Raw genomic sequence first — 17,935 nt, forward strand, 5'->3', positions numbered from 1 at the left:
ACAACGATCTTAAGAAATATAATAATTATATAAGTTTAAAATAAAGTGCAGACCAGCATTAAAGTTATTCTTAACTTTTTCTATTCTCTTATAGTTTCCTCAGATAATCTAAGAACATGGTCAAAAAATATAAAACTTCATTATGTAAAAATTATATATTTTCTTATCAAAGGCACTTTGGCAAATTTTGTAAAAGAAATTAATTGCAAATTCCTTATTCTAAATGGTTCAACTAAAATAAAGAAATACATAGTCCCAAAAGAAAAAAAGAAAATCTAATGCATTAAACATAACATAAATTATAAAAAAAGAAAAGAAATAAATAACAATATAAATGAAAATATTTTATCAATATAAATATATTTGCATGTAATATAAGCAATAGACTGTCAGTACTGGCATTAAATAGCCAATTATAATTTTATATTTAATTTTAAATAATAATTAAATTTATATAATTTATAAAATAAAATCAAATTAATATTTAATATTATACTATTACGATAAATAGTATTACGTTTTTGTCTCATAACATTATGAAAAGTTTCAACAATATATATAATTAGTCTTTGATGTTGATCCATAAACTGTCAAATTATATTCAATGAGATAAATGAGATAAACTTCAAATATGATATAAACGATAATATTCATGAATATTATATCAAAAACTTATTAATAATATTTTGCAAAAAAATAAGTCTTCTTAAATTTTTCGTGTGGTTGTACTAGAACTATTATGTCTACCGGTTGAAGATAATGTATAATAATACATTATACATTATAGATATATAGATATAGATAATTTAATTGCTTTAAAACTCGACATATGTTTTATATAATGTGTTATCTTATTAATATAATGTAAAATATATAAATAACGATAATAATAATACATAAACCATATTGTACTTATAAATCAATTACTTAATTATGTTTTATTTTCCATTATGTATTTCGAATAATATCAATTTTTTAGTAATAATGTAATAAAGTACTATATATGTGAATATATATATATTGTGTGTGTGTGTATATACATATGTATATATATAAATGTAATCACAAAATTAATCAATTATTATTATTGAACGGACTATGAAAAGGTATCAAATATAACAGTATCGTGTCATGTACAAAGCACAGCATTTCTGATAAATAGCACTTTAAAAGTGACTTTGACGACACATGTCACTGAATAAGCATATAATTTCAACATTCTGGAACATCTTGCAAAAATCCCGACCGAGTGATGAGTGAAACTAAGTAGAAAAAGTCTGTCTTCGGTTAACAATTAAAAAGGTCAGTCTCAAGGAAAAATTACGATCATCTTGTAACTCTACACTTATCTAATTTTAATAAATCTATCTATATAAACAATTTATTTATATAATAATCTATTTATATAACTTCCTAATTAATGATTTTTGCAGACACAATATAGGAGATATGTACAATATAAATGATTAAAAAATGGATTGGATTAATCAATGCACTTCAATCTGGAATTAATACAAATATAATATATTTTTTCAAAAAAATGTTATATATTACAAATGACGATACATTTCAAGCTGAGATTTTAGATTTGTAAATGATGTTAATCAATTAATAAGTTGTTCTTTTGCCTTTCTGTAAAAAGTAAAGTATTCATAAACGTGTAGATTAATTGGCTATTTACATAAAGGGTTCACTAAAGAGAAATAAATCTTAAATGTATTTTGATTAACTCATTAACTAAAGAAATTTTCAGTTGATATGGATGAATGAAATTTATTTTGATTAAAAATAAAACAAGACAGAAGAAAATAGAAAACTTTGGATAAATTAACGTATCGTAAAAAGAAAAATTGAATTATATAATACTTTTTTACTAAAAGTGCAAAATAAATGATTTATTTATTCTTTCATCAGAAGGAAATTTAAATCTTTGTAACAATTTAACTTATTCCTTATACACACTTGTAATATTACTTCATTAATACTCTTACAAATTAAATCAAAAATTTATTTTGATGGCATTAATACTGTGCATATTTTAAACATATTTTCTTTCGTTTTATATTACTTTACCAACCTTGTTCTATTCATCCCATTCTATCACATTCTACTATTTCCATAATCAATGACAGTACTTATTAATCAAAATAGAATCATTATTACTTTTCACTAGCTTTGCGATACAATAACATGCTTATCACTTTCCATAATAAAGAATATGTTTATAACGGAAGCAGCACATAACATATGCTCTTATAGCATATCAGAGTGACATCTATGTATTATCGTCTAAAATTAAAAAGTATTGTAAATATATAACATATATATAAAAATATATAACAATATATATTTATCTATAAAAAATATACTTTTTACTTTTCTTTAAAGTCGGAAATAGTAACCTTAATCCTTGCAAGAAAGTCAAATACACTTATTAATCCTACCATATATAATATTTGTATTTTAGCAACTATAAAATATATTATATATACAAAGTATTTTAGAAATTATATATTTTTCGATTATAATATAGTCGATGAAATTCAAAATTATAAAAAAATGTGGCAAAAATAAAACCTTTAAAGTTGCAAGATATGAATATGAGGGGCATTTGTATTTTATTTTCTCATAAGGACCATAAAAATCAATGTAACAATTATTGAGATCCCGATTTTTTAAATTTACAAATATAAATAAAGAATAACATAGGGTTGCAGAAGAAAATTCATGCAACCGTTATTAAGATATCAATTATTTTCATTTTCCTAAATCTATTGTCATGTATATATATATATATATATATATATATATATATATATATATATATATATATATATATATATTTCATAATAATGAATATATATATATTTCATAATAACAAACTTTGTTTCTTATTTAACTTTACGTAACATATGAATATGTACGAGTAAAACAACTCACGAAACTTTTAAAAGAGATTCCATAATTGTGGAAAAATCAATCTTATTTTTTTATAAGATGTTTATTAGATATAATAGAATTTGATATGAACTTCAATATTTTTATGTTATTATTACTGAATTGATTTATTTTCTATATCATACATATTTTCAAATTTCATTTGTATTACTATGTTTATTTTCTGTAATATTTCCTGAGCAGAATATGTTTTCTTTTGAACTTTTTAAAAATATTGCATACGATCTGTGCTATATTCGAATATGCTTCCTGCATATATATTGAGAAAACACACTCTTACGGTACTTACGAAAACTATGATCACAACGTAGTGTGAGTTTGGTTGATTTTCTAGATCGGCTATAACCTCAAAGTTTTGGCACTATGAATAATACATCTGCGCAACATAGTAATTGAGAGTTAAACTTATAAACAAAAGATAACTTTTTAGATACTCATAAGCTCTCGTTTTTTATTTCTTAATTGTTGTGGTTGAATTAATAATAATGAAAATATTATTACGATCGGGTATCGCGAGAGCTTTCGGAGTCAGAGTAAGTTTACGTTGTCATCATTCAATTTGTTTCGTCTCCTGCCCTACCCTTGAATTCGCATAATGCACACATTCGCTTGTTTTTATTTTTAATTTTTTGGCATTTCCCAACAATATATCCAATCAATGATAACAAGAATCATATCGTTATTTGAAATCAACTTCAATCATTTCGAGTAATTTTATTTGTATTATTCTGTAATATTCGTTTGCTTCTTATCTTTATTTATGTATCATTATGTTATATTTCTTTTCTATTTTATATTTGAATGTCTTTTATCTTTTTAATTGTCTAGTTTTGTTTCTCTATTATTGTATTTTAGTATATACAGCATTGTTTTGTAACAATATTGTAACATAATAAAATGTATAATAAAGTAAAAATGATAAAATACAAGTAGAATTACTGACACAATGACCTATTTAGTTCTTTAAGGTTTTAAAATTTATTATTTTTTCTATTTGTAAAAATGTGCATGGGTATTTGGACTTTGACCATACCGTATATGTGTGTGCGTATATATATATACACACACTGTATGTATTTCGCCATTTGGTATAAAAATATACTTACCTAATGTCTCTACCAACAAGGTAAGTATATTTTTATAATTGCCTAGTGGCATTGAAATGTATTTCAAAGTCTTATTCTAACATAAAGTATGATATAAATACAATACAATCTGAATAAATAATCTTAACTTATGTAAAATTTATCTATTTATCTATTTATTTTATTTTCAGAACTTAAGCTCTAAACCAAAATTTGGTTTATTATTTGACATTGATGGAGTTATAGTGCGTGGTAAAAATGTTTTACCACCAGTTGTAGAATCCTTTAAAAAACTTAGAGGAGAGGATGGCAAATTTCGTGTTCCTACTGTCTTTGTTACAAACAGTGGAAATGCTTTACGTAGTCAAAAAGCAGCTGATTTATCCAAATGGATTGGATTTGAAATATCAGAATCACAAGTTATCTTAGCTCATTCTCCATTGCAAATGCTTCATGAACTTCATGATAAGCAAGTTCTTATATCAGGACAAGGTCCAGTCAGAGAAATAGCCAAAGAGTTGGGTTTTAAGAAAACTATGACAATTGAAGAACTCGTGAAAAACTTTCCAAGTTTGGATTATGTCAATATGTTAAAGAGAAATCCACAGTGCGGACCAGTAGATCCAAATTTTCCAAGAATAGAAGGTATCCTGTTATTCAGTGAACCGGTATCTTGGGAAACTCCATTGCAATTAATAGTGGATCTTTTAATGACCAATGGAATGCCAAATAAATTGCCCAGTGATATTCCATATCCGCACATTCCAGTTTTGGCATGTAATATGGATTTATTATGGGTATCAGAAGCACCAATTCCTAGGTACGGCCATGGTGCCTTTCTATTGTGTCTCGAACAATTGTACAAAAAAGTAACAGGAAAAGACTTATTGTATACTGCTCTAGTTGGAAAACCTAATGAAATTACATATTATCACGCAAGCCATATGTTGATAGAACATGCTAAAACCATTGGAATAGAACATAATGTTGATACTATTTATGCCATTGGGTAAGATTTATAAATTATTTTATATTTATGATGCAATATGTTAATAAATTATTCATATTTAAATTCTATTTCAGAGATAACATTAATACAGATATTTTTGGTGCAAATCTTTATGATAAGTATTTATCTCATTATGAAGCTGGTGAAGGTACTAAATCTCGTAGCTTAGAAAAATTGTTAGGGAAAAACATGAAAGGACCTAGTGCAAAAGCATGTATCAGCATTTTAGTTGAAACTGGTGTACATCAACGAAATTCACAATTTATAACCGAACATAGTCCTAGAGATTTTTTACCTGTAGAGGATGGCTTATGTAAACCAGCTTTCATTGTTGATCACGTTGGTGATGCAATTGATCTTGTATTTAAAGAGGAAAAATTTGATTGAAGTAATTTGTTCCATTATCTCTAATCTTCCAATTAAAGATTTGGTGATATTAAATTGATACAAAAGCTAATGTATTGATGATATAATTGATGCATTAGTTCATAATTAGATAATATAAGCCTTTTTCAAAGGCAATGTTCCAAAGCAATATAAATTTGATAAGAGAAAAAGGCTAAGGGTACATAAACTCTATTTACTATGATTTCTTAAGTATATTTTAATATTTTTTAACTATTGTACCCTTTTTATTCTAATCATGCAAAAAGAAAAAAGATAATGACTATTTTAATTGAGTGAAATTACCATCAATATATTTAAGATATTCATTATATCACAAGATCTATAATTCCACTTCATAAAGTATATACAAAGGTACTAAATAAATAAACATTAGAACCACTATATTTCCTAGATAAAGAATTGCAAATTCTATTGATTTATATAATTCATAAGTATAGTAGGAAAGCACTTCATGACTAGCATATAGGTCTAAGAATATATGATCTGTACAAAAATATGTTTTGCGCACACTCAATTAAGTTACAGTTACTGAATTACAGTTTTCTAATTATAGATTTAATTTACGCTCATTATATGCCAAATGCTCATCAATCTTTCAATAATCAGAGTTGTTATAATTATGTATAAAATTAATTCAGATATTGAGTACAAGCTTTATCGATATGAAATTATGCAAGTTATATAGCTATATGTAGTGCATCATTAATAGGTAAAAAGAAGAAGTTGGACTTCACAATCATATAAACTGTAGTATATATTGCTAAAATAGCATCATGCATTAAACCAATCTAGTCTTACTGAACAGCTTTTATGTTGTTTTTAACATTATTGTAAAATAATGGGCATTCTAGTATTCATAATTTCTATGAAATACAGATTTTAATATACGTTACATCATTATCAAACGATTGAAAAACTGTTATACATTGTTGCATATAACTGTATTGTTATTGCTATTAGAAAAATTGAGAGAAAAAGAGGCAAATTTGTTTTTTCTTATTTTATAATTTATCATAAACACATCTTCACATGCGTATATATTTGTTTTATAGTTCCTGGATTTATTATAAAAATAGCAAGTTATATTAAATATAAATCGTACATTATACTTACATAATAGAATATATAAATTCATATATAATGTTAAATTATGTTTCAAAAAATTAAAATTATTTTAGTAGAATCAATAATATGTGTTAAAGTTAATAATTCGTTTTTTTATCTTGCTATTATGATTAGTACACATAAAAAGTTTCTTTAAGAAGTCCAATGTGCATAATAATGAACCATGAATTTTAATGAAATATCTCACTAGCGAATACATGTGAAAAGTTAACGAATGCATAGAATATTACGATTCAATAAAAAAATTTTTTTTTTTTTAGCTAGATCTCTCGATTTATAAAAATTTCTCTCAATAGAACCTGTGACTTTTATGGAACAAATTAGAATGTATTTTAGTAAATTGTACTTCTATTTATTATACCTTTCTTCCTCTACCTTTATTCTCTATGAAAGCCACAGGAGTTTATGAAAATAAACTCTTTATGAGCATTACTATGACAATGTTCATGACTATAAGATAGAGACGAATTATGTTCACACATGTCGACTTAATGAACACTCGAAGTATTATTATATATAAATCTTGATAATTCTGAACAAAATTCCAAAGAAATTCCAAATTTTGTCGGGTTAAAATAATAATTTACAATTTACTACACACACACATCTCAACTCAATAAAACACTAGTTGGAGATTTATATGTTGTTGAATCATTTTGTTGAATGATAGCAGCTTCCAAAATCTTTTTGCTGCTACTTTCAATTTTTAGAAGAATTTTTAGTTTCCATCGCATTCTTTTGTACTCTGTACTCTTGAATTTTCTTTGCAGAAAATTTCAACATCGTGAAATCTGTAAAATTTTGTTATATATCAGCCTTTATTTATTTACTATATCAATATATATATATCAATATATATATATATATATATATATATATATATATATATATATATATAGTTGGCATGCACTTGTATATATATATATAAAATATATAACATATATAAAATATATATTTTATATATGTTATATATTTTATATATATATATACAAGTGCATGCCAACTATATATATATATATATATATATATATATATATATATATATATATTTGGTTAATATATAATAATTACAAATAGCTATTTATATAATAAGACTATATTGTCAATTCCTATAAGTAAAAGGGTTACCAATGAAATGAGACAGAAAAAATTACTTTGCGCAAGATGTTATGTTTAAATGATTAAATATAAAATTGGAATATATAATTTTTATAGACATACATAAGACTAGCATATAAATAAAATTATAAATTACACTCAAAAACGAAAACATATCAAGACATTCTGAACGTTAAATACTTTTAGATTTACCTTCAACTTTATTTTCATTATTCAACAAAATATATTCATATCCACCAAAATTATCATTTATAATCACATTTGCAAGTATTTCTGATGACAAATCATCAACTTCTTCTTTTATGATAAGATAATTTGCTATAAACATTGAAGGAACTACTCCAGGTTTAATTATAGATTAATTTCTTCCAAAAGTATTATATCTATTAATATCCATTTCAATAAAGTGGATAGAATAGATATAAATAGATGATTCATCATCGTTTAAGGTCAATCCATGAACATTTAACCACTTTTGATATACAGTCAAATCTTTTGGAAAACCAAAATTGATTATACATTATTTTCGGTTATTTATTATAAGAAATCTATAAAATAATATAAATATTTCTTATGCACTCTCTTACCTGTGTAATGAAATATTTCCAGTTTTTGATGCTTTTCTATTAGACAGATAGCACGATTTACCCATCTTTATAAAAAAAATTATATTTATTTGGTTGATCCAAGCCAGTAAATATATCCTTACTTATACCTCCGAATCTTGTGAATCATCCATGCTAGTGAATAATACAACTAGATTATATGTACTTGATCCACAAATATTTGATATAGTTGGAAGGTTATATTGTTCAACGCATGCTTCCAATGTTTTTTTCTTTTCAATTTACTTTTTGGAAGTTTTTTCGATGGTTTATTAACCTTTATCGTTCTCGAAAGACAATAATACATAGGTTGCTCTTTGTTTTGTTATATTACAATTCACATTATAGTAAAATTCAGAAAATTTCATAATTTTCAACGAACACTTGTCAATATGTTTAATTAAAAGTAATCAGCCTATGCTACATACCAGGGTAGCCACACACACTTTCTAAATATTAACAAAAGTAAGTATTTCATGCCGCAAAATGTATTATATTAAATTAAGGTCTTTTTTCTTAATTAAAGTTCATTTTCAAAGTTATTGAACATATTACATTATATTTACTCATATTTCTAAAACAAACATATGAACATATATCTATATATATAATATATATATATATATATATATATATATATTATATATATATTATATATATTATATAATTATATAACATATAATATATCTTAATATTAAATAAAATATAATATATCTTAACATATAACACTCATTAACATATAATACTCATTAGCTTTCTAACTCTCTTAGCTTTCTAAATTACTTTGATATTAAATTTCAAAGTAAAGCGCTTAGCTCTCATGACTTGTGATTGGTTGTCTAGAAGACGTAAATCGTAAAAATTTCATCCTTACGGAATTTTTCGATTTTACATTTTAAGTTTTATGGACTAAAGTGAAAATTACGATGAGCTCAATACTCGATTGATTTTTCTTACATTTATGTCTTACGTCTTTATGGAATTTTGTGTGTGATAACCTTCAAGGATGTTCAATTCGATTCTTGTGGTTATAAGATCGCTTTTTTGAATCGAATCTTTACTGTTCCATTTTTTATCCTAAGAATCGAGAATCGATTTTTCTTTCTTTAATTTAAATTTTGTTACCGTAACTACTTGATTGTATGTCGAAGAAATGATGCTATTTGATGGTCTTTGATGTTAGAAAATTAATTTGCCATTAACAAAAAGATCATTTAAATAATCTGATAATTTTTAGACAATAATCAATAGTTGAAGTGTACGTTCTTTCTAATAATTCATTTAACATACAGCATTTATTATTTTTAAACTCATTGTAATGGCAATTGGAATTAAAATAAATAATTAAATATATCTTTATCTCAAAATAAAAGTTATTATTTATTTATATGATATGAAATAAATATTTTTTTATTACAATTATAAAATGTTAACAAATTTTACGGCTTTGATCATTTAATCATACGTATATGTGTGTATATGTATAACATCATCCTTATCTTAAACTTATAAATGTGCAAATTTCTAGTTTGTATAAATTTAATATGAATATTTTTCAGTGTTTGTAATTATATTCAAAGTAATTGAATCTACACGTAATAATGCAATAATGACAATACTCTAAGCTTTTTTAGAATTATAGAGTTTAATATTTATAAAATTTAAGAGAATAGAGTTTAAAATTTATAAAATTACATATCTATGACTTTGGCTTAAGAAGACAAAATACACACACACACACACACACACACACACACACACACACATACTTCCATAAGAAATATATTTAAAAAATTGAAATCAAAAAATCAATCTAAAAATCATAAAAAATTATATATATTTACGATTTTTAGATTGATTATTACAAAATCGTTTCGTCGATTTCGATTTTTTAAGAGTATCAATTTTTTTAAATGAATTGAAATTTTTACTATGTATATGGCTAATACTTACTGCAGAAGCATGTAACGTGCGAAATAGAAAGAGTAGGAATGTTTCTCCTTCTCTCCACTATTCATTTCTTGGTCCGGAAACTTTTTTGTCCCGCTCTAGCAAACAGGTTATCGCGGCTAAAGAAATTTTAGAAACTATAATATACTTTTCAATAATAGAATAGAAAAATTGTCTTAAATTTTTATGAATATATTCAATTAATGAATTTCTGATTGCTTTAACCAATGAATAGCAAGTAAATTTAGCATCCTAAAGACCTTTGGCAAACAAAGAGAATGATATTGTCTATACCGTGATATACAATACGCCGCTAGATAACCCTTTGGTCTCTCTCTCTCTCTCTCTCTCTCTCTCTCTCTGTCTGTCTAGTTATTTCTTTTCTTTTTTTATTTATAAAACACTATAAGTATGACCTATTCAAAGATACAGAATTAATTGCTTAAATTAAAATAGTATTGATACACTACTGATACCTACATTAAAAGTAATGGTATTTACACAAATATTTGCTAGAATAAATTAAAATATGATGATGATACTTTGGAAATAATTACTAGAAAATTTCACTTTAAATAATAAATAAGAGAAAAGTCGGCAAACCACTCGCTACATATTTATTTTTCTCACCTTTCTTTTAATGCTCCTTTCTATTGTCTTTGCATGAACTATGATTTCTTTCTTTCTCTCTCTCTCTCTCTTTCTTTCTCTCCCTCTCTCTCTCTCTCTCTCTCTCTCTCTCTCTCTCTCTCTATACCTTCTCTTCAAATGGTTATATTTCTCGTGACATTTCCTTTTTCGTCTCGATCTTAAAAAATCACTTCGAACGCAATTAAAAAAGTTCCACTACAAAAATATAACTTTTTCTATGGTAGGTACATAATATAAAAAATTTTCAGAAGAAGAAGAAATTTTCGAAATAGTCTGTTATATTACAAAAATAAAACATACATATCTATAAAAGAAAGGAGATATATGTACATATGGTTTACGTAATTGAAAAATAGATTCATACCTTGCAATTAATTAGAACCATAATCTAGTCAACTCAATTATTATATCAATTATATGTATATGTGTGTGTGTGTGTGTGTGTGTGTATTAGTCATTATTTTGCATTTAATGAATACCTTTAATTCATCTCGAAATAAATAAGAAAATAAATCACGTTCAAATTTTATTCTTTTATCTTAATATTAAAGCGTGTCGAAAAGCATATATTTTTTTTACATTTAAATAACATTTCAAATACTTTTAGTTATCATTTTCTAGAATAAGGAACAAAAACAGAAAAAATTTCACTCTTGTACAAAGATATAAAAGAGATACTTTTTTGTCAAATATTTTTAGATTCACGAAACAATATTTCACATGTGTAAATATAAATGAAAGAAAACGGGAAAAATTTAATTCCTATACAAATTTCACGTGTATTTAGGCTATTGTGTTTTACTGATATAATTCAAGATTTTTTATTCCTTTGCATAAAAATTCAATTGAAACCATGTAAAACTGATGATTAACATTTTTTAGAAAATTTTAATTTATAATTCATCAATGTTTATATAATATTTTGTTTATTTCTATAGTATTTATAAAATGCACTGGTGAAGTTTGATCGCCTAAATTTGGGATACCCTATATATAATTATATGTATGTATGTAATATAAAATATATAATATACATAAATATATAAAATAATAATATACGTAATTGTTTACTTGACTAATTATTATATATTAGTGAAAGAATCTTATGCATATAAAAATATTGTTTTATTATATTTATTTTATATCCTTTAATATAGATCACATATATAAAATTAATAACAGTAACAATTCATATAACTGGTCAAGATATATTATACTTGCATATATATATTTTAATTTTTAGACAATATAAATAATCGTTCAAGAAAATAAAAAATCTATTATTTGTTTAGATGTTTAGATGTTAAAGCTATACTATACAATTATACAATATCGGATAGTATTTATGAAAATCTTCGCGAATAGTAGTATATAAAAGATTTTTCTTCTATTTATTACGTATATAAGAATAACATTTAATTTTTCAGGATGAAGACAATTATCGATTAATAGTTATTCATTCAGCTTTTATTATTATTTTATTATCGTTATCGATATATTATTTTCTTTACGGTGCTCAAATAAAGAATAGCTCGAAATTAATAATCATTCTGGTTTGTCTGGCACAATATACGATGCCTGGATCTCATGACCTGTAAAGTCGAGCCGTCAATTGTTCGATTAAATAATTCTATTATGGTAGATATGCGGAGAGATTATTCAAGCTGGTACCACTTGTATATGAGGATGAAATTAAATTATAACTACTGACGCATATGCAAGTACCGCGTTATCTATAAAGATGATCTCGATAAATTTATTTTTATGTGGAAGAATATGCGATTACTTTCTTGAAATTATTAATCGGACATAAACTTGTCTTGGTAGATATAGTATTTAACCTACATTTATATATAATATTTATCTTAAATAGACTTTGAATATTATTTTAAATTTTTATACCATGAAACAGTTTGATTTATTTACATATACACATATGTATGTATATGTATATAAATAGCACAGATTATGAAACAAGAGTTGATAGATAGTTCGATTAATAGATAGATCGATTATATTGGATATATTTAGTTAAAATCATTTGTGGATTCGCCTGTTGAAGAAAAAAAAAAAGTATTAAAATAGCTTATCATCCGACAGTTTATATAAATTTGATCTATATCGTTCTTAATTTTTATTTTACTTTTCAAGAAAAGTTCTTTGAAATATTGCTCTGTTACAATTTTAATCGTGTATATACATTCGTGAAAGTATTCAAGATTGGTCCGACTGTAAGAACAAGGTCAATTACATCAGGCCGAGTATTAGTAGTAGCGTAAATTGGGCGATAACTCGTAAGATCAAAAGAAAAGCAAGATTAATCGAAAAAGATAAAAAAGTTAAAGATAGGATTAATTGAAGCACCGTCTTATCAAAATCTAATAAAAATTTATTCTCCAAAAATTATTCTATTCTATAAACTGGTAAGCAAATCTGATTATAAGTAATTAGTAATTAAATACATTAAAGTACATATATACATTGTCCATATTTATCATATAGATCTAGAATAAGATTTTTTCCAAAGAAAAATCAAATATTGCATCGTAATTTTCCGATTTGATTGTTTCATCGACTTATATTGAAATACTACTCTATCAACTTATAATTATCCCTGATACGAGTTCGTATATAGTAAAACATAAATTGTTTTATGTAATATCCCGATGCGAAACGAAGATAGATCGAATGCTGATTTTGGACAGTATGAAAAGAAGAAAAGGAAGAGGAAAAAGTTTATGAAACGGACTGTCACTGGGTCTCGGTCAATGAACGGCTATTTACTCGAGTAGTAGCGTTTCAACACTCATCTGTTGTAACTTCTTCAGTTTTCCTTCTCTTTCTTTCATAGCATTCCATGGCTCGTTGTAGACGTTCAAGGTATTCTTGAAGATTATCTACATCCTGAAGATTTCTCGAATCGTATCTCCCAAATGATCGCTTTTGTACAAGTGCCATAAGCATCACAGTGATCATTGGCAGTGTCATACCTAAGAGGAATCCTGGTGTCATGATATTTTTTAACCCATGTTTCGTGAAACCTCGATAGAGCTCCGCCCAAATTCCTCCGTCTTCGTGTTCAGGGTACTTGCCCAATTTGCCATAAAGATGGGGCTTAATCTTGCCAGTCTTAGCAATGTAATTGTAGTAATGGGGATCATAAGATTGAGCGTATAATTGGGAGTAATATACGTCGCTGGATGGAGGTGGACCATTCGCATCAGGGAACCAAACTTTAGAATCTTCGTAGGAAAGCCCATGATGTGGAAAACGATGATATCCAGGTGGTTTCGTGTAAATTAATTCAACCGGACCTTTACGTGGGAACGGTGCTATGGAAGAAAGAATGAAATCGCTGAAATTTTCGATTATTTTATACGAAACGAATACGTTTTGAAATCTTTTTTTACCTTTTTAGTATGTCGATGATTGATCGATTTAATATATTTTAATTAGCTTTATCTTCATAAAAAAAAAGCAATTTATATTACTACGTGTTTTAATGGCCAATATGACGGCAACGAAACTTTATTTATGTATAATATATTTTATTAGTTTTATGACTAATAATATACTTAACAGCGAATGGGCATAACGAAAAATCAGATATGATAATAAATTGTTGATTAATTTACGATATTGCAATATAAAAAATTAACGCACCATTAATAATCATATATTGGTACTATTAGAATGAATATATTGATATTTGTACTATAAATATTAGAATGAATTGTACTACGAAGTGTTAAAAAATGAAAAAGGACAAAAAATATTCCGAAACATGATCATTTTTAGATGGAATAATCTGATTTATTTTCTTACTACCGTTTTTTTTATCAAAGTTTTAGATTTATCTTACCTACGACAGGACTTTTTGATAAGACACCACCGATTTTAGGCTGAGGAAAGGGATATGGTTGACCTCGAATCCATCTGTTACGTTGACGCCACATCATCGGAGTAACAACATCGCTCCTTGCTTGAATTTCTTCAAGAGGATCCGAAGAAAAAGGTGATTGTTTCAATATCGTTTGATTTGGTATCACTGGACTCATTTGAATATTCTGAGAAGGTTGCAATATTTGAGAATTGGCTGTATATTGTGCCGCATAACCATAAGTTTGTCCAGGCATTTGTAACACATGTTGAGGCTGTAAAAGCACTTGTTTTTGCACAGGAGCTACCACCAATTGTTGTTGTTGTGGATTTATTTGTGGATACGATGAAATTTGTTTTATTACTTTCGGTGTGGTTCGTATCAATTGTTGTTGTATTGGTTGATCATTTTGCGATACAATTTGCATCTGCTGTTGTTGATTTTGAGGAACAATAATATTTGACGTTGGCCATTGATTATTTTGGGATTGACTATTCTGCAGAAAAAAATCCAAGGACAATTGAGACTCCTCAGGTGTCTTGGAATTCAGAAATGTATTCAATGCTATTTCCGCAGGTGTCTTAACTGTGTTCGTTATGGTTTCAAGTATCTGAGGTTTCTGCACTTTGCTATAAACATTATCTGGAAGTTCTCGAGCTGATGCAACATTAATTGATGCGGATATTCCAGCGTGATTAAAGTTATTTTCCAAAATTTGTCGATCGAACCCGTCTTCTTTAAGCATCGTATCTTTTAAAGCAACATCCTTGCTCTCGTGAAAGATCGGATACAACTTTTGCGTTCCATTCGTTGATGATTCAACGATCTTTGATGAAATTTGCGACTCCTCGGCCGTATACTCCGTATTTTCTGTTAACGGATTTCCCTCATAGTTGAGCTGCGTCTGAGCAATTCCAATCCCGAGGATAACGAAAATAATTATCTCTTTCATGATACTAAAAACAAAATGCAAACGTTAACATTTAAATGATCCTCATTTCTTGATGTTATATTTTTCTTTTCGACACAATTTATATGATAATCAATAATTATGGTATATACATATATATAGAAAGGAAAACCGTCTTCATTGAAGGTTCTCAATAGCTTTTACGTGAGCTAATTAGAATGGAGCTCAATCGTACGTAACTTCGTGTTGTTCTGTTGTACTGTGCCACTTACACCATTTCATACTGAATAATCGAGGAACAATAAAGCATTTGCGGATACTCCTCGTGTCATGAAAAGAATTTTAAGACAGAAACATCCGTATGTTATGGTATTCTCATTTACATGTTTTATAAATCGAATATTTAACTTAAATTAGTTTTTAACATGGATTCACGCAGAAATTATTTCTTAGTTATTGCGAAAGAGACTGCTTTACTTAATTCATATAAATGACAAAGTGGACGTGCCTACGCATCTACAGGTCAAGATCATCCAGCGTATTTTTTGCAGCGCAAACTTCTATAAATTTGTTTTGTGAATGAAACTACAAATATGTTTATCTTCTTCGAGATAAAAGACTGTTAACATATCTTAAATTAACATATGTATAACATGTATTATATTATACATATATTATAATATATATAAATAGTATACATATATTATATTATACATTATATTATATATATTAATATATGTATAACATTTGTTCTTTCAGATTGCATAACTGTTAATTGGAATATCTTTCAAATAATTTTAATTAACTAGATAATTCACTAGATTTAATTATTATATGATACATTAAAAGATTATTAGATGTTATGGTTCAAAAAAAAGATAAATGTTTTATTTAATATTAGCCTTCTATTTCATCACGGAACAATAGAATGTTCGAACAACCGATGTTGATGACTAGAATGATCGAAATGGGAAGGAAAGTCGTCCCAATATTAAGAGAGAGTGTTATAGGAAGGAGAGTTGTCCCAATATTAAGAGAGGAAGTTCAGTCTTGTATGACTGAACCAACTTCAAGGTCACCTACGAGATTGTGATTTGCTCAATAGAAAGTATGCTACCATATAAAAACGAAACTATGGTCGATTCAAATGTCGTCATCGTAGTTTTCGTCGTCGGACTTTGTTTCAAGATTACATAAATTTTAGGTATTTTTTGAAACACTAGAACTGGATACAATTATGGATTTTATTTTTTCTTTTCTTTTTGTCTTTATTTACCTATTTAAAATCAAATTTATTTATACGAGGTTGAAAAGAAAAAGAATAATAACAACGTGATTAAATAAACAAGAAATAAAAAAGATGTTTTAGAAATATCTCCAAAAACTGTATGTTCCATTTATTTATAAATGCGACCGTGATAAACAATCAATAATAAATACCGAATTTTTATTTTACGGAGTGAATCTCTTCAGAGATTTATTATGATGTATTCGTTGCTATATGTCTGATGGCTTTCTAAAACCGTTAATTCATTATGAATTCAATGTTCGACCGAAATTTGAAAAAATTTATAGTTTTGTACAAAAATTTTCACGATTCTCGTGTTCTTTTTTCGCCATAAAAATCCTTTTTGTTTTAATTCGAAAATAGTTTTTTTAATTGTTCGGGAAGATAGACGGTATTTAACACAAACGTTCAACGAACCCCGTTTACTTACATTGCTCGAGTAGCGTCACGCGACTGTCTTCTCTCGATGGATCAACGAAGCGTGACTAGTCCGTAAATCAGCACCGTTTAAGCTATTATCCTAATATTTCTTGACTTGATCTTCACACCTTTCGCTATTTCAATCGTGAGTAATGTAGTACGCGTGAGGTATCCGTCCATCGGTTGGAAAGAGACCAGGAAGACTAAGAAGGTCCACGCATTATGAGAAAGGCATTCACTTCGAGGACCCCCTACTTTGCTTGCTACACGCCCCTCTTTACTTTTACATCACCTGTTGCACGATCTGCGTTTAATATTACGTTAGTCAAGTTCACAATTCTACATCAATTGCTGTCATTCATAAAATACATCATTACTCGGATGTCTTTTACTCAGTAAATATCATTGACAAATTAAGGATTGTATTAAAAATGTAAGAAACGGTTGAAAAAATGATTTAAAAAATTCTGAACTAGTTGGCAATTTCAATTTAACGGCAATTTTCGGATTAACATAAATGATTTAAA

At 26.6% G+C, this 17,935-nt stretch overlaps 2 protein-coding genes and 1 long non-coding RNA gene across 3 annotated transcripts; 1 reads left to right on the forward strand and 2 right to left on the reverse strand.

The window, feature by feature from the left end:
• The first annotated feature begins 3,239 nt into the window (after positions 1-3,239).
• LOC124955083 (haloacid dehalogenase-like hydrolase domain-containing 5) lies at positions 3,240-6,440 on the forward strand. The gene is made up of 3 exons (XM_047508984.1): positions 3,240-3,491; positions 4,235-5,052; positions 5,127-6,440. Exons 1-3 carry the CDS (start codon positions 3,444-3,446, stop codon positions 5,437-5,439), a joined length of 1,179 nt encoding a protein of 392 aa, XP_047364940.1. The 5' UTR covers positions 3,240-3,443; the 3' UTR covers positions 5,440-6,440.
• Positions 6,441-6,947: 507 nt separating this feature from the next.
• On the reverse strand, positions 6,948-8,868 carry LOC124955084. The gene is made up of 3 exons (XR_007102750.1): positions 8,292-8,868; positions 7,897-8,196; positions 6,948-7,376 (listed from the first exon to the last, which is right to left on the reverse strand). It is a non-coding gene; the product is annotated as an uncharacterized LOC124955084 (long non-coding RNA).
• A 3,216-nt stretch (positions 8,869-12,084) lies between these two features.
• Positions 12,085-17,711, reverse strand: LOC124955058. Its single transcript, XM_047508909.1, has 3 exons — positions 17,419-17,711; positions 14,773-15,746; positions 12,085-14,242 (listed from the first exon to the last, which is right to left on the reverse strand). Exons 2-3 carry the CDS (start codon positions 15,740-15,742, stop codon positions 13,710-13,712), a joined length of 1,503 nt encoding a protein of 500 aa, XP_047364865.1. The 5' UTR covers positions 15,743-15,746; positions 17,419-17,711; the 3' UTR covers positions 12,085-13,709.
• Between the last annotated feature and the right edge of the window lie 224 nt (positions 17,712-17,935).

The sequence above is a fragment of the Vespa velutina genome, chromosome 17, assembly GCF_912470025.1.
Source record: "Vespa velutina chromosome 17, iVesVel2.1, whole genome shotgun sequence".
Taxonomy (NCBI): Eukaryota; Metazoa; Arthropoda; class Insecta; order Hymenoptera; family Vespidae; genus Vespa; species Vespa velutina.